The sequence below is a fragment of the Aythya fuligula genome, chromosome 1, assembly GCF_009819795.1.
Source record: "Aythya fuligula isolate bAytFul2 chromosome 1, bAytFul2.pri, whole genome shotgun sequence".
Lineage (NCBI taxonomy): Eukaryota > Metazoa > Chordata > Aves > Anseriformes > Anatidae > Aythya > Aythya fuligula.
In genome coordinates, this window is record NC_045559.1 from 12,634,394 (window position 1) to 12,661,109 (window position 26,716).

Consider the following 26,716-nt stretch of genomic DNA (forward strand, 5'->3'; position numbering starts at 1 on the left):
GCAAACTATGAAGTGTAATATTTGGTACTATGGTAGTGTTAAATACATAGCAATCTGAAGTATTACAGAAATATGAAGTAGGTTTTTTTCTATGGGTAGAGGGTTTGGGACAGAGTCCATAAAAGAAGATTCTAGTTGCAAATCTTCCTTATGCTTAGTTTTGCATATATTTAAAACTTTCTGTTCACCAGTTCATGTCTCTTATATCAGTGAGACATGCCTGCCTTCACTTAGTAAATAAGAGGTTATTAGGAAACTACTAATTATTATGTTTTATCATCAAACTAGTCCTTGACCTAGAGTATGAGCAAGGCAATTTCTCCAAGTAATTTCTAAATAGTACAGGTTGTTTTTTTCCCTGCATGTTTTTCTACCTCAAGCAACAGCATACAGAAAAAGGCTAAGAACTTATATGCCATGACAAAATGGATTTTCTGCTTATAAGAACTGACAGTGAAACCTAAAACATTTTCAAATGGAATTATAAGAAGATCATCATCGTGGTACTGTGGATGTAAAGTGATTTTGATTGCTGGATTGTAAAGCAGGTCCCAAATGACCTATGCTAATATGAAGTGTCAGTTTTACAACCGATTGTAGTATTAAAGATGCAGTATTCCTTTCTCTCAAGCAATTTACATTTTACTAAGAGGTATACAAATAGATTTTCATCTGCAAAGTGACAGGGTGTACTTAAGATGTCAAAGTAATAATCTAAGTAAGAAAACTGACTTGAAAGCATTGGAGAATTGGTCACAGGTTATCATCTCCTGCTGAGCATGGCATGAGACCAACAGGAACAGCATTGCCTGTGGACACTTTCAAACAGCTCCTTGCCATGTTTGTTGAGGACATTGTTACATGATCATATTCATCCTGTTAATGTGTAAAACTCTCTCATGGGTAGGACTGAGATGCTGAAACATCATTTTCATTTCCGTTCAGACAGGATTGTGTCCCAGCTCTTGTTTATTGTTTATTTACTTTCATAAACATTTTGCAGATTTTTTTTTTCAAAACTATGACTTCTTAAAATGTTTTTATAGAGTGTAATTTATTTTAAACTAATCATAAAGCCAGATCTGCAGGTTTTTTACTATCCTATCTTCTGACAGTAACCCTACCTTTTGATTTACCTGATATGGAAATTTTGATATATAGTAAGAGCCTTTGAGCTCCCATAGTAGTCCCCATAGTTCAAATTTATTTCTGTTATATGTCAGTCTATGATTCCCAAGCCAGAATCATACACCTTCAGCAGACTGAGCTAATGAAGTTCTTCCTGGGAGGAGGAGTACAAAGATGATGAACATAGCAAATGTGGTTTCATATTCTGATATAACTCCACTATCAAGCTTGAGGAGGAAATGATCCGACAGAAGAGACAGGCAGTCTGTGCCCATGCATCGGCTCTGTTCATAGGTGATAGGAGCTTGACAGGTGACTCAGTCAAATCAACAGGAAAACCTTTTGCCTTTCTCCCCAGCTGTTAAAGATCAGAGCTTCACATTCCTCAGCTCTTGAAGACATCGTTAAATCCAGTTTAGATTTAGGTCTACACAGTTGTATTCACAATGCAGTAATCACGAAACTATTTAGTCCCTATCCATCAGAATTCTCCCATTCACTTTTTCTTCCCAAACTTTTTTTCACCAGCAAACACAATAACAGGAGTCAGCTAGGTTATTTAAAGAAGCATAGTGTAGGTATTTTTCATTTCTTTTCAAACACTAGGATGTCACTTACACCCCCGTGGATTTTTCAGGGTGCTTTCCCCATAAGGAACGATTCCTCTTCTATTTCATATTTCAGTTGTTTAATACAGTTACTATCGAAAAAGGGGGTTTTATTATTATTATTATTTATTTTATTTTATTGGCACTTTGAACTGATTACTGGTTAGAAAGATGAGAAGTGACTTCCCTAAACTGTACTGTCAAATGTTCTTATTTAGATGCCTATCTTTACTGAAACAGACTTGTTTAAACTCTGCCCTTATTTTCATAGTTTGCAACTTCAGGAGTCTTTCAGCTGCATCCACTAAGTAAAAGAGCCATTCCCCAGTTCTTGTTCTTTCATTTTGTTAATGATCAGAACACAGGTAACGATCTGACTGACATGCTTGATCAGATTACAGCCAGCAAATGCTAACACACATCACATGTTGCATCTGACTTCATTCTTTAAAAAATAAATACTTACAAATAAAATAAGTGTTTTAACTGATTCCCAGAAAGTAGGCTGGTAAATGTGAGTTTTCTCTGAGATCAGATAGAAATATGGATATCTACACTTTTTATGTGTGTGAAAATCTTTGCAAAGAAGCAGTGTGTAATCTGTGTTCCCCCAAAGAAATGTAAGAATTCATGATATAACTGTATTCATGACTTGGAGTTAGTTGTAAGGAAAGCTCATATTATGGTTGTTTTGTTCCTTGCTTCTGAGTGTCTAGAAATTCCTAGAAATTTCTCTTTATATTACAATGTTTAAAAATAAGATCCAAGAAGCCCTGAAAAGACTTCTGACAGAGGGAACCCTGAGTCGAATACCACGTTGTTTTTTTCCCTGTGTAACAGCTGGTCCAATAAAAGGCACTACAAATCTTCCTTCCTAGCCAAGACCTTATCAAGTTAGCAACCTTGTTTTCTCATCCTGCAAACAGATGGATAACAAGAATATGGGATATTTGGTTCAGGAGAGGTAACCAACAATAAAGAGGATGGAAACAGCTATTAAGCGCTTTACTTAAAGAAAGGAAACTGGAATTGAAGAAACCAAGAAGCCAGCCTCTCATCCTATTTATTATGAATTCTCTCCTTATTTAACAGTTACAGAGAGGGTATCTCACGGGTGATTGGCATAGTAGCCACTGTTTGAGCTCAGATAAGATCTTCATTTTATTTTATCCAATTTATTGAGAGAACTGAATTTGTGCACCACCACCACCCCACCCCCCCACCCCCCCAAAAAAATGTTCTGCTTGTCTACACGGTCAAGAAGTAATGGGATAAAACTGCAGCAAGGTAGATTTGATAAAGATTAGATAAAAATCTCTAGATGTAAGGGTATTTTATAAATACTGACTGAGATTTCCTAGAGAGCCATAGTAAACAGAAATTTTCAAGAACAGGTTAAAGCATGTGGATCCAACAGGGAGCAGATGGGCTGGATCTGGTCTTTGACCAGATAGAGCAGGAGATAATTGTATGAGCAGCAAATAGCTTCACAATCCAGAGCTTCCTCTTGCACTGTCATCTAACCCAACATGGGAAGTATCACCAGTGAAATAGCATTTGGAGGAACTGCTGCTGGTGCTGAAACAGTTGCTCCCAAATGAACCATCTCCACTTTTGCCCTTCCAAATACAACCTTTTCCATGCAACAGCATGAAGGTCTCTGCAGCCCACATCTATTCAGTTGCCATTGTGAAAGACAGAAGAAAAGAAAATACCTACCTGTACTGGGAAAGATGTCGTCTGTGTGTAGGATGCTACCAGAGGTTTCTGCTAGCCACAGGAATAACAGAAGTTACCAAAACTGGATCACCTAGAGATAGGAGACTCCTTACAGCAATGTTCTGATTTCTGTTTCAGCCTGCACAGATGCTGGGTAAATGGATGATTATCTAGAGTTTTGTGATTTTTTTATTCTATTGAGATAACATCTATGAAAACCAAAAAAAAAAAAAAAAAAAAAAAAAAAAATCAGGCAGTACAGATGCCTTGATGACTTATTATCAAAAAATAATTAATTCTTCTCTTTACTGCTTTAATTTTAGAGAAGTCAAAGATATAGGATACGGAGAGGGAGGACACTTTGGATGCTCTTTTCATACTAGTGAATCCTCTACACTCTTCCTCTGTCTGCACTTTGAAGGTCTGTTCATGGCGGAAGTGGTAGTGGGCAGTCTGATCTCTTTATCCTGGCCTCTCCAAATATGCCTTCTGCTGCCACATTTCCTGAGAGGTGGATACAGGGAGATTAATGCAGTCAAACTTTAGAAAATGCCAACATGAATTTAATAGTAGGGAAATTCAAAGTTTCAAATTGCCATACATAACGGGTAGCTTCCTATAAAAAGTACTTCAGAGCTTTTTATAAAAATGATCTTGCTAGAGTCTGTCAGCGTTTGGTAAAATTATCAGTTCAGTTTGTTCTAGGCAGATACAAGGTGCCAGGACATGCACAGATGATGTGCATTCTGCCTAGCTGAGGACTAGATGCAACTTCATCTTCCCTTGGAAGCCACTGCTCTGCAGAGCCTTTGAGCCTGGTGCTATGAGAGCTTTGGAAAGAGCTACCTATATCCCTGCATTTGCCATAGGCAGATGTTGCTATAAGAAAACTCTTTCTTATATGTTAAATGTTATACAAATATCATCCCTCTTTAAAGTTGTTTACTGCTTGCTAACAGTTTGCCTATCTCACGAGCCCAGTCATTAGATGATACTCTATTTTTCAAAGTGCCAGGGAAATAATTACAAATATCCTGCTCTACACACAGACACAAACTGCTGGTGGCAAATTCCACCCAAATGGAAAATAGTTTTGCTCTATTTCCAAAAAAAAAAATAAAGGTCTACATTTTGGTTTATCTTTCTGTAAATCGTATGTTTAAGAACTTTTAGGCTTGATTCAACATCTTCAGCATAGCAAAATAACAAGTTTCAGAGGTGTGAATTTCTAAACTTCAACAACAACAACAACAAAAGCTAGATGTTGAATGGTAGGTTATGAGTAGAACTTATAAATAAAGCCATGAGACTTTATATGAGGTTCTCCAGAGGCAGAGCAAAGACACCCATACAGGAACAAAAGCCAGATGAGATTTAATGAGACAAGCTTTGAAAGAAATTAGACCATTGATGGTCACTTTTGTTTGGCCATAACAAAAATTTACCAAACTGTACTGCTAACTTAAAAATAAAATAAATAAATAAATAAATAATCTTAACATAGCAAGTTGTTCCCCGATTTGTCACTGAGCACAGCCTCTTTCACTTTACTCACTTTGCTGCTTTAGGCCTAATCTAAGGGATATTGGGGTTACTGGAAGCAGAACTGGAAAAAGAATTAACCAATCTTACAGCAGCTCAAAGGAGTAATTCTAGCTGAATGACCAACAGAAAGGGCTTGGGTCCTTTCAAACATAAAAGCTTATCAAGACTATCAAGATGAAATTGCTTTCTGTACATTAAAATCATTCTGCCTCTTTTAAGAATTCCATTAAAATCCTGAAAAGCTGTGGGTAAAAAGAATCATTTCTCCAAGTTTGCAATGGAGCAGCATCAGTTTCAAAGGTGCTGGTTTTTGGAAGTTGTGCTGATGGGATAATTTACATTTAGATAACACCTCTCATCTCAAAGGATCCCAAATCCCGTTAAAAAATCTAAAGCATGTGAAAGAATTCCTATCACCTCCAAAGTAAAGGCATGCAGCCACCCAGAAACTAGAACACTATAGCCCACATGACATCTTCCAACACAACAGGTGAACATGCAAAACACTGTATTCAAAGGGCTGTTCCCATCCACTTGAGTACCCAGACCGTATTTAGACCATATTTTAGACTTCAGGTAGGCTGGATATCAGTCTTGTGATTTTGAGCAGATCATGGCATGGTAGAAACTCTAACTAAAAATAATAATAATAATAATAATAATAATAATAATAATAATAATAATAATAATAATAATAATAATAATAATAATAATAATAATATCATAAGACATTCAGTAGCCTCCATCTTCATTTTTGGGGAAATGTCTTTTCATTTATTCAGTATTGACTCAAGTGAGCTATGAATTACTCAGCTGCTATCACTGCAGTCCATGCTACCTTTATGAAGCAATGCACCGGGCAGGTATCGTTAGTCCAAATTCTTCCAAGGTGATAAAGAGTTGTTCATAAAAGACATAGTGTCTTCTCATCTCCCTGTCTACATCCAAAGGCTCAGCTAAAAGTGCTGCCCTCCAATGCATGCTGTGGTCTCTTTCTACCTGGAATGATCGACTTAGTCCTATCTTCTGTCTCAGGAAGATAAAATTCACTCAGCTGTTGAATCCTTGTCCTACAGATGCTGATGTTACAGATCTTACCTTATTCATTACCTTATACATGAAATATGACTGGAAATTATATTTTGGTTTAGATTCATGTGAACATACTAGTGCTTTATTTACCTATTTACTGTCAGTAGGCCAATGCCTACTTTTTGTCTGGGATGTTTTGCAACTCTGGATGCTGTAGGGATCATAAAACAAGCTCTTAGTTACAGCACTTAAAAATCAGCAAAAGAAGTGTAACGGAATTCAGCTATAGATTTGTTTCTGACACCTCTAATACCAGTAAAGTATCTGTATATGTTTGCAGTTTAATTAAATAAAAGCAGTGGTCAAGTCTTCTAAACACAATCATTAAACTTTTCCTTTTATTGCTGTGCTTGAATAAGCACAAATATTGTCACTATTGTCCATAATTTAGAATGCACTAATAATTTTTCTTCATCATAAGCAATGTTCTGTTAAAGGAACATTACCATCTTTTTATCCCTTTCACTCTGCATAGAAATGGACAGGGAGGTCTACATCTAGCAGGAATATGTACATACACTGCTTAGGAAGTCAGGAAGGGGGGGAAGAGAAAAAAATATGTGCAACAGGAAGTGGAAATTACCCTTTGGTAATTCAAAACACAGCAGAGAAAGTGATGCTGCATCTTTAAATAAATTGAGAAATTTATTTCAACTTTGATTCCCCATTTTCCTATTCAGAACAAGTGCTGCCCAGGACTGGTTTTCGAATGGATTCCTCTGGCAAGTATTCTTCAGCCTTCATTGTCCTGTAAACTAATTGTCCTTCATTTTCTGTTTTAGTAATTCTTCTTTCTTTAATCACTTCTCTAGAATACGGGCAGTCATGGCTGCCAAGTCACCATTTTTTTTTTTGTATGAGCTTTGCAGGGTTATAAAATGTTAACTCTAAATCTTTTTTTTTCTTTTTTTTTTTTTCTCTCTCTTTTTTTTTTTTTTTTTTTTTTTTTTTTTTTTTTTACAATAGGTTTATATTTCAAGCAAGGAAAAGTATTTTTCTTTTTCTTCCACCAGTCTTTGTGTATGTTTTAAAATGTTTTACATCTGCTTTCGTATGTCAGTGTACACTTTATAACATAAGAATATTTCTCCATTGTTCGTGAAAAAAAAATCCATCTTCATTTGCAAAAGAACAGAACTGATGCATTATGCAGACCCAGCCATTCCTTGCTCCCATACATATATCTTGTTCTGAAATAAAAACTAAAAGCAAATGCTTTCAAAAATAAAAGCTTTTAGTGGTATGTGAATCAACATCTGTCCTGTAAAGTGGCAATGAATCTGTTTAAAAAATAGTAATATGTCATTTCCTGATCTGATCTTAAGTGAACAGTTAAAACAAGGCATCCCATACAAAGGTTGCTTTGACAATCCCATTAAAATCTTTTCTAGTCTTACACAGCTTGAATAAGGCTCCTAAATTAAATATGATTTTGTGCTGTTTTTTTAAATCCTTCAGAGTTTATAGGTTGAGTAGGTTAGAACAATTTTTTATTTTTTACTTGAAAGATTTTTATAGTGGAGTCTTTATTTACTAGCTTTTTCTCTTTATAAATACGAAGATGAAATATATGACATTTAAAATGAAAGTTGAGTACACCCAGAAAGACTGTAAAATTATTACAGTAAAGCTCTTCATGTTTCTTTTAATTGCAATATGGATGAGATTTAATAAAAAATAAAAATAAATAAATAAATAAAAAGTCATTCTCAACACTAAAAGCATCACTCCAAATACCAGTTTTATAACTATAAAAATCACTTGGAACTTGTGTGACTTGACTCATACAGAAAATGAATTAATCATCTTCAAGAATATATTTTCTCTACATACCTTTAAGAAACAATTGTATGTAACTCACCTTGGAATTCAGATGAATATAGTATAGAAATGTAGCTGAGTGTTGATAATCACATCTGCACCTTTGAGAACTCACTATTGTTCAGAAGCAATCTATTCTAGTGCCTTTACATTTTAAGCAAATTCCCTGTCTTCCAGGAACCAAAAAGCAGAATTTCCCAATGCTTTTTAACATCCTGACTGTGCAGCAATGATCATATCACAGCTTGCCCAATGTCACTCTTGAATTCATGGGGAGCCAGCTGCTTTTATAACCTAGCAAAGTGATTTGGTTTTGTCTTTTATAGACTAAATGACTCTAAGAAAATTTTCTTTTACACACACACACACACACACACACACACACACACACACAAAGTAAACAAAATGCTATAACTATAAAAAAAGCAATGAAGTTACTAACAAGGAAACAAAAAGTTCTTTTTCCAATATTGACATGCAGAAAAGTAAGGGATGACAGGGAGCATTGTCATTCTTGCACAAGATACCTGTATTATGAAATCAGAAATACTGACTTTAAGTTGAAACTCTGTTTTCAGTGAAACTGATAGGAGATGGGACATTCAGGTGAATTACATTGGCTAGAATTGGCTAGCTGTGTAAAAGACTATACTAATTCAGCCTTGGTTTGACTCCTGTCCCTGCAGACCTGCTCATTGCTTCTTACTTGGTATGATCCACAAGGTTCCAATCTAGCTTACCAAGGGGAAAAAAAAAAAAGGCCTATTTTCCATAATGAATTCATATTAACCAACAGTTTGCTGTATATTACAAGGCACAGGAGTGTCATTTTACTGTAAGTATAGGTAATTTTCTTTGTGAGTATGATCAATTGAAAATCTGCTCCAGCAAGAACAGATAAAATTTAGTTTATCTAACAATCCTTTGCGACGAGAAAAAGAACCAGAATCATAGAAAAGTAAGCACTGAAGAAATATCAGAGGAAATGCAATCACTTACCTGGGTAAGAGTACTTGATCAATGTACACTTAGGAATATTGAAACTGCTGGCACATTATAGTAGGGATTTTTAGTAAATCTAACAAGCATGGGCTCCTGTAATAAGAATGTGTAGTAGCAAATGACTTACCTAGCTTAGAAAAAATGAAAAAGGGGATCTCATCATCAAGTCGTTAGAGTATATTTTCAATTAAACAATACCTAGCTACCAGTATGGAGATAAATTGAGACTTAATGAAAAGGATTTGGCAAAAGGCTGGTTGTGTCAGAATAAGCTGGTAAATGATTTTTTGCCCAAACAAGTGATGCGTGTTTAATAAATTTAGAATTCAACAAAAATTTATTTTACTAGATGTCAGTTATAATTGATGTACTCCACATTAGCCTGGAGAAGACAGTACTTAAGATGTAGAATATAAAAAGGAATGGCTAGAAAGCCATTGTTCTATTAATTATACTAGAAGAATATTTTCTAGATTAAAGGGATAATATTAGTGGTGAGCCTTGGAATAAGTCTTCTGTGTTTCATTAATGACCTAAGCACAAAAACGAAGGGTGGGAATCAGGTCCCCACTCAGACACATAACCTCAGGTATCTATTGTGTAGCTGTCTCCAGACCAGTGGAGAGCTGGTCAGTGCAGCCAAGAGAGTCATGTCATCACACCAAGCATGAGAGTTCAAACAACCAGCAGTAGCAGTGGAGGAAATGTTCTTGAGTACATTAGTCAGTTTATGGAGATAATAATATTATGTGAAAAAGCTAGTAAAATCCATCAGTAAAAATGCTGGATGAGGCAGGTGACCTAGCAACAAAACCCATAAGCTGGCATAGGTGTGCAGTGTCTTCTTTGCTTATGTCCTCCCTGGTAAGGTCTGTGTGTTGTTTGCTTCAGAAGTCTGCATAACAGGGAATCTAGCTGGACTAGATGGCCCAGGGATCCTTCCTAGTCCCATGTTTCAATTGCGTGGTGGTACAGAAAACATCATTTTTAAAGGCAGCTATCAGTGGACTGGGAACTGTTGGCAGAGAAGGTGTTCTATAGACTTTCCACCTTTTTGGGAGCAACGGCTCTTCTGAGAAAGGGTGATGGCCATAGTCAGTCACAAACTGCGTTAGAGCTCATAGAAAAGAAATGTATGCCCACATGCCTCTTTAGGGTCAGCCTAGCACTTAGTCCATTCTAAACAGGTAGAAAAACAGCATCATTTTAAAAACTTTATACCTCCTATTTTGGAATCTGGTGCTAGCATTGGTTTGGATCAGCTTTGTAAATGTATGTGTTTGAATGGATTCTTCATTTCAGCATGGCAAAGTGTATATTCTTCACAATCAGACATTCTTATACTTTCTTAATGTTTCTTAATATATTCCCAACTGCATATCCATTCAGGTGTGGGGGAAAAAAAAAAAAAAAAAAAAAGTACTGCTTGATTTGTGTTAAACCGCTGGAAACAGTGTCTTTGACTGTTAGATTTAGCCATAAAAGTTGTTCCTACTGTGTCTATCTGCAAGATCCTCTCCCTAGTACTAAGCCGCAGCCTTGTAACACTTCAGCACAGCAAATCAAGTAAGGGCAGACTATTACTTTAATCCTAAAATTCCTTTGCCTCTCATGACTTTTAAACAAAATTTGCATTAGTTTAACATACTGTACTTGTACAAACTTCACGTGTTCTTTTATTCACTGTTTAGACACATCAAATGAATTGGAAAAAAAAAAATCAGAATAATAAGCTGTTAGAATCTTTTTGGTATTCTCTTCTAAGTATGTGAAAAGCAAGTTTGTAGGGAAAGGTAATGCATTCATTTTACCAACCAAATCATTTGGGACAGATTGTCTCACTCATACCAATATACCTTGCCGCAACAATGCACCATGCTGCTGTCTAGAGAGGATTTTTATGGCATGATCATAGTATAGAGCCACTGCATGTAGTTCTGCATCTCTGCTTTTGCATGACCTGACAAGACTAAAACAGTTCTAATTCCAGACTGGATCTGGGTTCTGCCCAACTCAGCAGTTTGTGAGATGTTCACTGATGCTGTGGGGGGATTTATAAATGAGAGTGGCCAAAGCATGGTATTTCAACCATCTGTAGTCTCTCTCCTCCTGAGGAAACAAGACATGACTGGAGACTTTAGAAACAGTTAACAGAAATACACCTCCCGTTCCTTTTTGTCTTTTGGGGTTGGCAACAATGTCTAAATGTGCACCTAAATGTGTGACAACTTACAGACTGGATTGCAATTTGTACAAAAGACCACTCTTGTTCATAACTGTCCTACTTTAGCTGATGAGCCCAAAGTATTTCAAACAAAGCAATACTCAAAACAATTTCCCACTACTTTAACTGCTTACTATTCCACTTTATACTATTCAAAATTTTACTTTAAATTTCTCTTTTGCTCTTTGAGTGCATCAAAACCCAAAACAAGGAGCTCTTTCAAATGAAGCAAAAGATTCTTTTATAAGAAACAAAGGTTTAAAAAATGCTACTTTCCTGAACTCAGATGTTCCAGGACAGAATATATGTTTATAGGCACATTATGCAGTCATATGGAAGCACAATTTTAATGATTCATAAAGCTGCTGAGACCTTAATTGAGTAGCATTAAGGAGTTCAAGTTAATGATGTTAGCTTTCAGTTTAAACCTTAAGACTCAGAGGCTTATAATGATACCTTTTGTGAAAACTCTTTATTGAGGGTATTACCTGAAAGTGGAATACTTAAAAGCTACATTACATAAAAAAGACATACTGTTTTATATGTGCGTGGAACTAAAATGTCCTGTAATGATTATTCATCTTTTGTAAGTTGGACTGATACTTTTTCTATGTATCTTTATCTCCCATTTCAGTTTATTTTCTTTAGGTTTTAACAAACTGCAAGGAAAACACAGATTAAATGCCAGAGGTGGCTGAACAGAAAAATATTATGCAGTCAGTCTTAGGAAGAAGGCACCTCTATAACCTCTATTTTGGAAAGACTTTTCCAGTACTGTTCGCCTGTGAATGTGTTGTAGATTGGGTTTAGTTTATTTTACTGAACATAATCATCCTCCAAGACACCTGCATTTTCAAGTGTCTCCTCCTTGTCTGTGTAAAACGCATTGTGTCCCATTTGTTTCCACCAGCTCTAACCAGGCTGCCATTAGTCATGTGCAATGAACACAAGGAGGGGGGGGGACAGGAGGGTGGAGAGGGGAAGATCGTGCAAATTCTCAAGGCAAAACCAAAATGCTTGGCTCAGTGGGATTTCCCTTTACACCAGGTCCCGATTACAAGGAGTTGGATGTTCACCTTCGGAGAATGGAGTCTGGTTTTGGCTTCAGGATCCTTGGAGGAGATGAGCCTGGACAGCCTGTGAGTAATTTTTTCATGACTTGTTAGAACTCTAAAATCTGTGTAAAGGTCAGAAAAATATTACTATATAGCTGAACCCAAATGAACACCATGTTAAAGTTATAAGTAAAATGGCTTTTTTGTTCATCCATAGAAAGACAGGGTTCTCAGGCTGTTGACATCTGAAAGATGCACAGTCAATGAAGCTAGAATCACCAGGAATTAAGTTTGATATGGTGTATCACTCAACCCTTTACAGCGGTGTGGCCCAGCATCTTTTCATCCTGACTTTCCAATACTGTTTTAACTTTAAGCAGTAGATTTTAAAAATCAAATTACATAAGGCTATGCATAACGATGTACAGTGTAGGCAGTCTATGTATATGCATACATTTCAAAGATACTATTGATGATGCAGTTTATTTCAAGAAATGTAGGAGGCTCCACCAGGGAGCAGTAAGGCATGTTCCAAGGTTAGATGACAACATCATGTGGTGCATCCAACATAACAATGGTAGCTGTATACCTACCAGGAAGGAGACATCCTAGTGCTAAAATATCAGACTGTAAAACCATCAAAGATTCATTACAGGCAAAAATATAAAATAAAAATAAAATAAAATAAAATAAAATAAAATAAAATAAAATAAAATAAAATAAAATAAAATAAAATAAAATAAAATAAAATAAAATAATAATAAAAATACAATTTTTAAAAGAAATATGTGTTTTGGCAAAATAGTGAAATATATGTATATAAATACAAAAATTATGGGAGGGAAGGGAGAATTAATACTCCTTCAGAATAACTTTGATGATGTTACTGTGTTTTTTTTAGGGAGAAGTAATGCCAAATTGATACTGATAACATTTTATTCCCAAAAACTTATATGTTCTGAGTCCTGTGTTGCTTCAGTGAACTACTTCCAAGGAAATATATAAGTAGTTGATAGATGTATATATTCTGTGTTCAGATTCATACAGAATAACACAGTTGTCATTCAAGCATTAACATTAACCAATACATGGTTCTGAGAAACAAAGAAGTTTCTCTATGTTAAAATTGTCAACATCTGTCAAAGTACCTATAAATATTAATAGCTTGCTGATGCCTCCTGTAATAATTAACAAACACACTGTATTCTAAAAAAAGATATTTCACAAGTGCACATTAAAACACAGAGACCTTATGCTAGACTAAATATTTTGGAATGGATTTGCAAAGCTAAATAAGGTGCAGCTGCACAGAAGGACTTCAGTATCAAAGCACTTTCATCATCTACACCTGCGGCATGCCTGAAGTCCCTCTGGCATCTTGCTTCTGGCATGGATCTTGTCCCACTGCAAGGCCACTGAGCTGCCATCCTCACACTCTCCAACAAAGCATTTTTCCTGTCTTTTTTGGATGACCCAGTCAATATGCATTCCCAAAACTTGTCTACTTGATGAAACCAAAAAGGAAATCTATTAAGAGTTAGAGGAAACAGTCCATTTTATCCTGCAAATAACTGACACCAATGGAAGATGTGGAAATCTCTACCTGTTTTAGACTGTAGCATCTAGTGGAAATTCCCACCTCCCAGGAAAGTGCCCATGGCTACCAGGATGCTCAGTAGTCTGTGAAAGAGTCTCTCTTGGTCTCTCCTTCAGTGCTTTTTTCATTACAAATGGATAATTAGGTAGCAACTGGGAGTGAGGGTTTGATTGGCTCTGCAGTTTGGAGGTTTATAACATTCTCAAGGGGAAAAGTGCAGCTCAAATGCCTCATCTAGAAGATGATTATTTATATAGAATGGAATTATTTCAACCTAAAGGAGGGAGAGAAAACTGGTTTAGAATATCTAATACTCTGATGGTTAGGAATATTTGCTTGAGATGCAAGAGACCTGAATCTATTTCTCTGCTCAAAAACACAGTAAAGTGGGAATTTGGAAATTAGTCCTTTGCCTCCCATTCATATGCATTATGCACTGAACTTTTACAGAGGAAGCAACTCTTTCTAGTGTTGTTTTTTTTTTCACCAAAGGACTGACCTGGCTTTACTGTCTAAAGTCCAAAAAAGAATCATAGCTGGATACCATACGGAGAGATAAGCACCTTGCTGTTTTTGAAGAGCAGGACTGAAATGCTGCCTTCTGTGAACCACCTCCTAAAATGCTTCACTGTCCTACTGAACAATTGTTCTCAGCCTGCACTTAGCCTCAAGGTCACTGTCCCTATTTCAGGTCTTGTGAATACAAAAGTACTTTTCCCCTAGACATATCAGTCTAACAGGATTTAAGTCTCCCCACAGACCATGTCTCAAAGCCCCCAGGAATGAAGGAGAATCTAGCATAAGACTGAGGAGCCTACAAAGCAAAAAGGTGCCTCAGCATTAGATAGTGCAGTGCTGACCTTCTCAACTCTCACTCCCTCTTTGTTGCCCACCTATTTGATCCTCTGCTCACTTTCATCCCTAGTAAAGAAGACAGACATACTCTACTTTTAAAAATAAATAAATATATATATATTAAAAAAAAAAAAAAAACTATTTTGTATTCAAAATACAAGAGCTTTTACCTCTGTTTTCTCTCCTCCACTGCTTCCCAGCTCCCCCATGGACAGCCCACCCACAGACTCCTATTCCTTTCACCTCCAGAAAAGGAGAGGCAGTTTCTGCCTGTCCTCCAAATCCCTGCATTTCCTATGAAAAAAGAACTGAGACACTTTGAAATTTTTGTTTCAGCTCTCCTGCTGTGCAGTCAGGTAACACAGAACAAAAAGAAGCTTTTGCTGGCTTTTGTCTTTGTGGTTTGGTTCCTAAAAAGGAGTATAGATTATTCAGTGTAAGGCAATAAGTTTCTCAAAGAAGCAGAATCCACACAAAGTTTTTCAAATCAATTATACTGACACTATATGGGGCTGTAACATATTTTCCTTCTAGTTATATCAGCTACCTGGACCTTACAAGGAGAAAGTGATGTTGGAGTAATCTATTTTTCCATATTTCTAGGCATAAAGTTGCTTTTCCAAAGGAGTGACTTGTGTTTATCAAGGTATTTCAAATTGCTGTCCCAAAATGTGGAAGTATTATCTAGATTCTTTTTATGCTCAATGCCAAGAAGCAGACATTTTTAAGACATAATAGAAATCCATAGAGCAAAGAGTTAAAATAATGCAGACCATACATTAGGAGCTCCTATTTTTTAGCAATGATCAAAGAAAGAGTTCAGATGATTAGCTTGGATTTAGACAATGCAGACATTTAAAACTAGGTGAGATGAATTACACCTCTTACGTCTATTTCTTAAATTTTACTAAGTCCCTGTGAAGCTACTGTGTTATAATGAAACCAAAACACAAATTCAAATAATTAGCAAGAGTCACAAATAAATTAAATATCAAAACAGAGATTAACAAAGATGAGTTAATAAAATCCAGACTTTGATTTCAGATTATGCTCTGTTACTGTCTTCCTAGATTGTGCCAGTTTTGTTCAAGAGTCAATTCCATCAATGAGATGAGTATCACAATCACATTCCACTGTGGACATTGGAAAGACCATCAATAATTATTTAATTTGACAAAACTAGAAGGAGTTTTTGCACTTTGCAGTAGATACTGATGATCTACCTTGCCGCGAGCAGCCTTTGTGTTTCTTTAAAGTTTAAAGATGCACAAATTGTTCAATACTTTGGCAGCCTAGAATAAATTATAAAGAAACTGCAAATGCCCAAAAGAGGAAGTTAGCCCCTACAGTGTCAGAAGCTAAAGAAGGCTACCACACATCTCTTTCCAAGACAACTAGAAAAAATCTTACTCATATGAGATGCAAAAATATAAATACTTTGTGGAGGTCTGGCTAAACTTGGCTTTGGATAGCTCTTTTACTCTCCAGTGAAGGAGCATAAATACATATTTCGTAGCTGGATTTTGTACAAAGAATTTTCCAAAGCTTTGAGGCATATTCTTTCAGTGTTTGAAGAACAGAATGGCGAATCTGAAAGAACATCTCTGGGAACTCAGTCTGGTACTGCTTAACAGGAACCCAGAAACACCAGGAAGCAGGAAAATGCTGCATCTTTCTCTCTCTTTGCTACATTTTCTAAGCAAAAGTGAGCCAAAAGGAGGAGAGAAAATGGGGAAAATTCTTCAGACTCCTTGTGGGGAGTTTCATTTAAACACTCTGCTGGGGGGCTTCCAACTCTGCAGCTGAGACCACAAAAAAACAAGACCACCTGCATGGCTACAACATCTAGCCTTTCAGTTCTTCATGAAAAGCAGTATGTGATGGCTTTTATCTTTTATTATTTAAAGCGGATTGTCACACGGCGTGTCATATCCATCATTCTGTGCTCACTCTAACACTGAATGGGAGAAAAGAAAATTTGGAACGCGCTCCGTGAATGCTTTAATATTCTTTCAAAGAAAGCAGGTTTTGTTTGAATCAATCTTGACTGTTCTACCAGTTATTCCACAGGGAAAATATATATGTCTTTTTCTAATAAATTATGTGAATTTATGTGCATAGAAATTGAAGAAAGTCATTAAAAGATTCTGAACAGATTTTTTACTAGTTTATATATCCCATACAAATTACATTTAAATATCGATTTGGGAAAACAACATCTGCGCCGTGTAAGCTGACATTTTTGTACTTTTTTCCATTTTGCTAATCAATTACTACCTGTGCAATTATTCATTATGAGTAATAACATTTGATATAGCACCTTTTTTTCCCCACTAAAGAGTCACAAAGCAAACTTTATGTAGAGAGGTCATTGTAGAGGGGTCCATTGACCTCAGGTGTATTACTCCAGGTGCTTACATTGTACACCAGTGAGTAATCTATGAATAATTAATTTTAAGTCAAGAGGACCTTTACATGGAATTAATCTGTATAGGTTTTCTGCAAAATGTAGGCTGTCTAAAGTCATTGCCCCTTACAGATAAATGCCTTGATTAGAATATATCAGGTAGATAATCCTTAGATTGGGATTTTACCTCCTCACCAGGTAAAAAAAAAAAGGTAAGAGAATATCTTCAATCACACCCACAGAGCAGGAACACAGCTTTCAGATGCACACAGATCTCGTCTGTGTGTTCAGAGTATGTATGTCAGGGTTTTGTTCCTTTGCCACCCTAGATCCTCATAGGAGCAGTAATTGCGATGGGCTCAGCAGACAGAGACGGTCGTCTCCATCCTGGTGATGAACTGGTGTATGTAGATGGGATTCCAGTGGCCGGCAAAACCCACCGATATGTGATTGACCTTATGCATAACGCTGCCCGAAATGGGCAGGTGAATCTTACTGTGAGGAGAAAGGTGCTACCCACAGGTGAGTGAAGAAGACTGGGAAAAACAGAGCTCAGTGCTGTCAGCACAAACAGGTGCTGACAAATTGAATGTTGTTGTTGTTGTTGTTGTTGTTTGTTTGTTTTTGGTTTTGTAATTCGAAGAAGATTATCTGTAAATATGTGTCTCTTGTTTTTGTGATAAAAGTGCTACAGCCGAGTGTTGCTTCCTTCAGACGTGGGTATCACATTGGCAGCCCTGGTGTGGTGACCATGAGTGTTCTGGGTTTGTTCCATGCTGTCCTGCTCTGTGCTGTCTCCTCTTGTCTTCTTTTGGGACAAAATGTTTACATTAGGTTAAAACTGTTAAAGCTGAAATGTTTACATTAAAACTGTTAAAGTTGACTGTGAATAAGCATTTGGAGAAATTCTCAAAGACTGTTAACTGTTTAGGGCAAGGATTCATTTCACTCTTGTATGTGTTAAAAGCCCATTTCTGGTCTCACTGATGTCATTTGGAGATTCCCACACACACACACACTGCAAGGCCAGCTGGATGAAAAGTCTCTGTACAGCAGAAACGGCTGCTAGGAACAGGGCCAGTTCCTCCTTTCATGCAGACACATTCAGAAAATAAACCTAAAATAATATGAAGGATCTAAAGTAAATAAAACCTTTAGACTAGCCTGGTGCAATTACTGGAAAACACACAAACTTGGAAAAATGCATGGCATTATCTATTGAAGTTTTAATGGGAGAAGCTGCTGCTGTTCCCTTGAAATTTTTGCATACACAAGGAAAGAGGTATTTTAATAAGCTTTTAAAGATTGGTGTGGTTAGTGCACTTTGCTGAGACACCAGAAATGAGCAAATCCCTGTTTCCAGCCTGTCCTCTCGTTAGCCTCCCCATGCCTTAGATCCGCTGTCGCTGCCTGAGCTGCTCCCCTTTGCTCCCCTGCCAAAAAGCCACCCCAAAACCACCCCCTGTGTCTGCAGTGCCCCCTTCCCCATTGCAGCCCCCCCCCCCATTCCACTCCTGCGGGACTGACTTTCTTCTATTACCGACTCCAGAGCCCTCCAGCCAGAAAGGGCCCCCTCCACCCGGCGCGACGCCCCCTCGCAGCTCCCCCAGCGCTAGGAAAATGGCCAATAACCAAGGTAATATGCCGAGCGCTTCGAGTTAGGGCCTTGCCCAGCTCTGCCAGCGGTAGGCACAATTAATAACAGCGAGGGGCAGCACCGAAGGGATGTCAGCCCTCACTGCTGCTTGTTACATGTTAAGTACGACGGTCTATGAGACACGCTGGTCCCCCGGCACACAAAATCGAGCAAGCTGGTAAATCACCTGGAGTTATTCTTAGTCCCTGAGAGTGCCACACTGGGGAGTATCGCGTGTAACTCATTAATGTTTAAGCATTTCTGGAGCTGAACAGGATTTTAATTTTGTGTCTTACAACACGAGCTTTGTGGGAGAATTTTAAAATGAGTGATGTGGGGCATAACTGCAAAATGCTGTACTAGCATGTCAGGCCAGATCAATTCAGCATGAATGTGAGCAGCAGAGGGAAACGAGGCTGCCCTCATGCTCCTGGCAGCTGGTGTCTATGTTTTACCCAGCCCTGGCCTGGGACCACCGCTCCGCAGACACTCACCCCAGCCTGGGACCGATAGCCACCTCTAGCAAGCTCTGGAAAACAATTTGTTTAGAAAAATGTGGTATTCGGAACAATGAGAATTAAAATGCCATTTCTCCACAGGCAGAAGCAAAATGTAATTTTTCTGATGAATATCTACTGCAAAATTGGCAATCGAATAGCTGTTTAAGCTTTTTTTCCTTTATCTTTCTTTTACTATACTTAACGGCATTCAGTTGCATTCATTTATGGTCAAGCCAGCTCTTGGTCATTCTGCAGGGTAAGATAATTTCCTTTCTGTTGCAGCCATACTGGCACAAACAGTATCCAGCTTTCTGAAACATGACAGCCAGAAAATGAGATCTCTCTTGTCACTGACTATGGCATTTAGTTGCAGATTTGGTTCAATAACTCGTGGAGATTTTCAATTCTAACACAGGAGTATAATAATTGTTTGTTTTTCTTCCTCTTTATTCTCTCTAATCGCTTTATTTCATAGTTGCACAAGGACTCCTAAAGGACACACCTGACTGAGAAAGCAACAGCCTGGACTTGGATGTTGTTTATTTTATTAACATATACACACTGAAGGTCTAATTTGCAAGCTCCCTTCCTAGGATGCATGTGTGCATGCGTAAACTCTTCACATGTTCAGCAGAGCCACTCTCGTCATTGTGAAGAGAAAAATTGCTTACATTTATCCGAAAGTTCTGTATTAAAAATGTCAATAAATAATGATTTGTGTAAACTTAGATCTGCAAGGAATACTTTTTTTTTTTCTTTTTTTTTTTTCTTTTTTTTTTTTTCCATCTGGAAGTGTAACTTTACTGTTTCCAATTGCCCAAATGCTTGTACTAAAAAAGTGTTTATTCCCACAAGATTTAAGTTTCTCCCTATTCTTGCTATTACAAAGCAGCAGTAAAGTGTGGATGGCCCCCATTGTTACTTCTGCCCTTTCCAACTCGTCACATAAGAGCATCTTCAAAACCTTTAAATGAGCACTGCTCCTGTGATGGCATCCATGGAAAAACTGTTTGTGATTACTTTTCCTTGTATAACTGCTCTGTTCCATAAATGTCTTTTGAGCATGCTAATCAATTTGTAAGAAAGACATTATGCAGCTAATGCTAATTACTCTATGTTAGCTGCCTGCTTAAATTCTTTTAATCCAAACACAAATAATTTTATATTGGATTAGATGGTCACATTTTCCTCTTGATGACAGATCAACCAGGAGACAAGGGAATAGTGCTTGCTAACATTTTTGCAATCCAGATAGTCACTGTTTCTTAGTTTCCTTTCTGTTAGACAGCTTAGCACCAAGTGTTCATGCTTGCTTTATCTGATTGCCCTTGAAAGCTTTGCATAATCGTGTAGATTCCTGTCTCTCTGCATCTATTACAGCTCCTAGCTTAATACTTGCAGTAGTCTGGGCCATAGACAGTCAAGTGTATTCATGTTGCATTAGCAAATGTACTGTAAGTCAGAGATCCACTGAGAAAGCCAGTCTGTAATACTGGTATGATTTATATTTTAGGAGAACCGTGCCCAGAGAATGGCAGAAGCCCAGGCTCGGTGTCCACGCACCACAGTTCTCCAAGAAGTGACTACACAACTTATGCCAACAGCAATCACGCTGTCTCTAGCAGCAATGCTACACCCCCTGAGGGCTTTACTTCTCACAGCTTGCAAACCAGCGATGTCGTGATCCACCGCAAGGAGAATGAAGGTTTCGGCTTTGTTATCATCAGCTCCCTGAACAGGCCTGAGTCTGGGTCCACAATAAGTAAGTAAATCATGGTTTTCAGCTTTTATTTTTCCACATTTACCCCAAGTAAAATAAATAAATAAATAATAAAAATAAAAGGTAATTAAAACCTGACAACTGCCAATTAATCACTGCACTGATTAAAGCTGAAGGGGCTCTCAAGGTTGTTTCCAGGAGCACTGTTTGTCTGCTGTGTGTTGGACAAACCCAAAGGTTATCCAGCCTCTAAGGCACTGTTTCACCCATGCACAACAGAATTCACCTACAAAGTAGGTTTTCTCTGCTCCTCTATACCAAAGAGATACTAAGAGGCAACCACCAGAGATATGTGAACAAATCATTCACTCGCATGCAGTTGAATTACACTTTTTTTTTTTTTTTTTGTCAAGGTGAAGTTCAAGAAATTGAAATAAAAGCTGAGATCACAGCAAACCCCACAACTACACCTGTCCAGTTAGGGCACCACAGAATCAACTGGAAAGCAAGGAAGCTGGTTAGACAGAGGTGCAGGAAGGTTGATTTCTTTAACTGGCTGGATGGCAGATAGTATTGAAGTTACCACTGAGTACAGGGCATGATAAGTACCGTGGTAGAATCAGATATTGAGGATTATAGCTCACTTTCATGTTTGCTGGGGCTCTACTTTGCTTTGATATCTGCAGTTAGTGCCATTTGAGATGTCCAGGTACATCCAGGGAGAGGGCAGGAAGATGTGACAGAGGACCTGCAATCCTACCTAGTGCCACCTGCAGGTACAGGGGCACCATTGTGTGTTTTAAATGGCATTGGAAAACCTATAACTTAATCGAGTGGAGCCCTGTGCGAGTGGGATGCATAAAAAGTTTTGAAAAGATACACATCTCCTACCAAATCAATCTGAAACTGTGTGTACTAGCCAGTTCTGAAAAATCAAGACAAGCAAGAACATTTGTCATTTTGCATATTACAGCCTAATGCAGTATTTTCTTGCATTTAAAATGTTTTGAAGAAACTGTTCTTTAGCCCAAAACTGTTTATTGAGGGAATAAAATAAAATAAAATAAAATAAAATAAAATAAAATAAAATAAAATAAAATAAAATAAAATAAAATAATAAAATAAAATAATCTACTTTCAGGGCCACACTTCGCTCCTCTGCATTCATAAGAGAAAAGCAAAGAAGGGAGCACTGGAAAGCCATACCTCACAGTCGCAAATTATCTCAGAAAGATTTTCAATACTTCATGACCATGCAGATATTTAGAGTTCTTTTCACATTACCTCAGCTGAATTTCAAAATTCTATGATTGTTAGAATTAATATTGTAATAAAGCCATGGATAATTAGACACTTGGGACTCTAAGTTTTCACTTTCTTGAATATAATAGCCAATGGGAAGTTCTCTGCAAAATATCAGATGGAAAAAATAAATAATAGAAAACACTGAGATACAAACATTAATCAGTTAAGCTAGCTATAAATTTTTTGAGAAAATTATTTCACAGGATTTGAGGCTGGGGAAGATGGAGAGGGAAAGAGCAGAGGAAGAGAATATGCCCAAACAACAAAAAGTTCTGTGACCAGAATGCTCTGCAGGATATAACAGACCCAAGTTCAAGATCCTGCTTTCCTCCTACCCACCAACATATTCTTTTCTTTCCCACTACTACATAGGTAGTCATTGTTGAACCTTAGCTGAGTAACTGAAAATGGCAGTCTGCTGTGGAAGTGACAAGCAAATTTATTCAAATAATAACTGCACTGAATTTCAGTGATCCCAAGAACTACCCAAATCCTAAATTTAAAACAACAGCAATGAACTAAAAAAGGACATTTGTTGTAGACAGTGACAGAATAGAGAATAAAATAACCATTTTTGTGTGAATTCTGTTCCAAAAATATTAGAGAAAAAATAAGCTGAAAATTACATAATCTGTCAGCAGGAATAAAAATAGGCTAAAAATCATCAGCCTTTTCAATGTTAAGGGAGGTTCAATTTTTTTCCCTAATATTTATTTGGGTTAAGTAATTTGAGATGTAATAAAAAAAGCATAGCCAGTAGATTGAGGGGAAATGGTTATCTCCCTTTACACAACACTCATTAGATTCCATCTAGATCATGGCATCCAAGTTTCAAGCCCTTTGGTACTAGATAACATAAATGAGTAAGTTCAGCAGCAGCTACTGAGACTTCCTGAGGTCCTTCCAGCTGGAATTAATGTAAAATCCTTTGATTAAAATGCACAGTCAGATATAGAAAGCATATTAACAGCAGGTAAGTATCAACTGGGCATAGGATGTATAATATCAAAAATACAGCTTACATCAATACCAGAATATGGATCTGCATGGCACTATGTCAAGTACCTTGTTAGTCACTTGCTTCTTGTAACATTCGAGTATTAATGTGGTGAAATATTGTGCTGTAGTTCCAGTGTTTCTGGTTTCAGAGGCACTTGACAGCTTACGTATCCCCATGTGCGATGTGTAGATATACCCTAACACAGTTAACATGACATTAACATAACATAAACATCAATATAGAAATTGCAAAGCAACTCTGAAAGAATCAAAATGGGCAAAAAAAGGTCAGAAAAGGGAATATCTTGTAGTGCAAGATACTGATAGGCGCAGCATAGCCTGAAAAGTCATTTCACTGGGAACATCTTCAGGGCAAAGAGAAGAAGCATTCATTTGATTTAAGAATGATTATTTTGATATCTTTATTCCCTCCTCTACTGTCTTGTCAAAGTAAATGACTTGAGGACTTAGAAGCGCTAAGTATCAGCTTTGCTTTTACTCAAGAAGGTAATTAATCATGCACTGAAAATATTTTCCTCATTCTCACATACTTTTATAATCAACTAATTGCAACAGCTCTTGCTCAGTACAGAAGTGTGAACCTTGTGTCACTAGGAACTTGAGCTGCAAGCACTGGTAAAACTGATGCAGTCAGTCTGAGCTCCTACCAGCATCAGACCCACAGGCTCATGGGTTTGCTGCCTTGCAGTTGGCCCAGAGCTCAAGAGGACACACAAAAGCTCAGCCTCCGGGTGTCTGCCTGGTGTGTTATAATCAGGATGTCATTCTTCCTCCAAGACCTACAGTCTTGGTCATCTTTACTCTTGACAAGCTATGCAAGGGGTTTGAGTTGTCACTGTTGATTTACAGGCTTGCCTTTGCTTTGCAGAAATTTTCAAAATACTAAAAGCATATTTTTACCCTTGATGCAGATAAGTAATAAGGATGTTATTAGGTAATGGATTATTTTCTCACATTTTGTGATAGGCAGTGCTGTAGCTGTCATTTTAATAAATTATAATTACTTAGCTGGGAGCCAGCCTTTACATCTGGACATAATTTTGACTCACTGGTACTTGCTTCAGCATCCAGTTCTTGTGTCTCTTTTCTCTTCCTTTGTTCTATAGTGACAGAAATTTTGTATCCCCCTTGTCAGAGCATTACTTGGGATGTTCTTTAATTCAGCACAGGGGATTATCTTGTGCCAAACTAGAATTCTGATGTGGGGCAGATCAGGAGTGGAGAATGAGTGACAAGGATTGAATGAAGAGATTTCGCGGGGCAAAGCAAGGGTATAGACAAGGTCATCCATGCTTTTAAATTATATCAGCAAAAGAAGATGAAGTGTATAAATAAAGAACTGTGTTTGAATGGTACATCTAGGAGCAAGTCATCTCGCCTAGTGCAGAGCCCAGAGGATCTTAGAACCGTAAAAGATTAAAAACGGAAATTCACCTAGCCAGGCTCTTGGCCTGTTCCTAATGAAAGGATTAACTTCCACTTCCCCTAAAACAGTTATCACACTTTCCCCTATACCCTGTCCCAAGATTAAAGGGTGCCTTGTCTCCCATTCCTTCACCAGATGGGCCACCTAAATTTGACCTTGCTTCTTGCTTTCTATTGCTAGGCAAGCTACACATAGTTTGTCAAAAATTTGTCAGCTCCAGTGGTATTCCTGTAAAGAATTCAGTTTCACATGCCCAGCTGAATGCCTAGAACCTATAAACTCCAGTTTTTCACTTTCAGTTTGGCATGGATCCCAATGGCTGTGGCCTTAGGGCTCTGTGGAAATCTTCACAGGCTCTGTGGCTGGGCTGGAGGCCTCAGTGGATAAACTGAACAAACTGAACTATTACTGAAGTCCCAACCTGAGGAATACTTTCATTCTTCTCCCACTAAAAATATGTGTGGTTCTTGTGTGTTCAACTTGTGTGGTTCTGCAAGGCAGGGCTCCCCAATATCCTGCCACAAACATCATGGGAGACTGTGGAGGTGCAGCTGTGTCTAAGGTTGCATTGTCTCACATGACAGTATTGTCATATTGCAGCAAAAATTACGGAAGCTCAATTAATGAATCTACATGTTGAATTACATTTAGAATAATACTTAATAGTGTGTGTCCTCTGTGGTAAAACTACATATTTGTGGAGCTTTCTAGGGTATCATGATAAGTTCACTATCTGTATCCCACAAAAAAGCACTTGGAGTCAGCTGGAAATTGCCAAAAGATCTCCCTTTTAATTTGTCCTTGAGCTTTATGGAATACACTTGTCCCTACCAATTTCATATCATCCAACTGCTTTTACTTTGTTTGGGATGCAGATCCTTGTAGGAAGAGAACTTGTGATCCACTGTAAATCTCTGAACACCCTAATTTCTGTAGAAAAGAATCATGTGCTCTAAACTAATGTTGTTAACTGGAAACTGCCAGTGAAATGGGAAAACTGGCAATAATCTATGGATCTTACCACAACAGGTATTGGCAATTAGCACAATTATAAATTGAATATATATATGTGTGTGTATATATCTATATATAATTAAATTAAATTAATTTAAATTAATCAATAATAAATGATCAAAAATAAAATAATAATGAATAAACATTAAAAAAGGCAGAAGGCAGTGCATACTTTTTATGGTCTTTGTCCAGTTTTACAAAAGAGGTGGTGCAGCTTTAATTTGCCCCTACTTGCATATGCCAGTGACTGCTGGATTTAAAAATAAATAAATAAATAAATAAATAAATAAATAAATGAAAAGCCTAATGAAATAAGTTTCTTTCATTTCTCAAAATATTCAGTCTTAACTAAAAACCTTAAATCCAAGATAAGCTCCTGTTGACTACAGAAAACAGAGTTCTGAAATAAGTCCCATTCAGCTGTAGAGTTTCTTTGAACTCCTTGCAGTTTAAAGATAAAAAACAGCTTCTTGATCAATGATAACTGTGTGATCTGAGACAGTTATTTGTGCTTCAATTTAACCCATGCTTCTTCCTGAGTAAGAAAGTGCCTGGGGACACAATTTTCTGTGATCAACCTGCACATTCTAAAGAAAACAGAGCTTTGGAAATTAGGATATCTATCTACTCCAGCTTGGAGTTCTTTGGAACAGAGCAGTGAAAAAACACCTGCAACATGAGTCTTCTGTGGAACACAGTTGTGACTTGGGGAAAAGGATCTGGTTTCTCATTTCTAGTTGGCTTTGATATTCAGGCTTGAGCTGTCCTGTCTCTTCAGCTTCAAAAAGGCACATTCTGATGTTGGTTTGGTCTTTGGTTGGTTTTCATTTTGTTTTTGTGGTGTTTTTGTTGTTTGTTTGTTTGTTTAAACTGATATTAAAATTTGGAGCTGAAAGACATTGCTTCACAAGTCAGTTTTTCAAAACAATATATACAATTTAGGATGTGAGAGCATGGCATAAAGCTGCACCAGGGGAGGCTAATTCTGGATATTAGGAAAAAGTTGTTTCCTGTGAGGGTGGTCAAACACTGGAACAGGCTT

The 26,716-nt window shown here is 37.3% G+C and overlaps 1 protein-coding gene across 6 annotated transcripts in view; it reads left to right on the top strand.

Moving 5' to 3' along the window:
• Positions 1-26,716, top strand: part of MAGI2 (membrane associated guanylate kinase, WW and PDZ domain containing 2) — a 771,045-nt gene that overhangs the window by 687,516 nt on the left and 56,813 nt on the right. For 5 of the 6 annotated variants that reach the window (XM_032182497.1, XM_032182505.1, XM_032182522.1 and 2 more), the window contains 3 exons: positions 12,187-12,278; positions 17,383-17,575; positions 20,703-20,951. In XM_032182497.1, the coding sequence (XP_032038388.1) occupies positions 12,187-12,278; positions 17,383-17,575; positions 20,703-20,951 (534 nt within the window). Of the gene's footprint in view, positions 1-6,772; positions 6,815-12,186; positions 12,279-17,382; positions 17,576-20,702; positions 20,952-26,716 lie in introns of all 6 variants that reach the window. The other variant, XM_032182540.1, reaches the window with a different exon arrangement.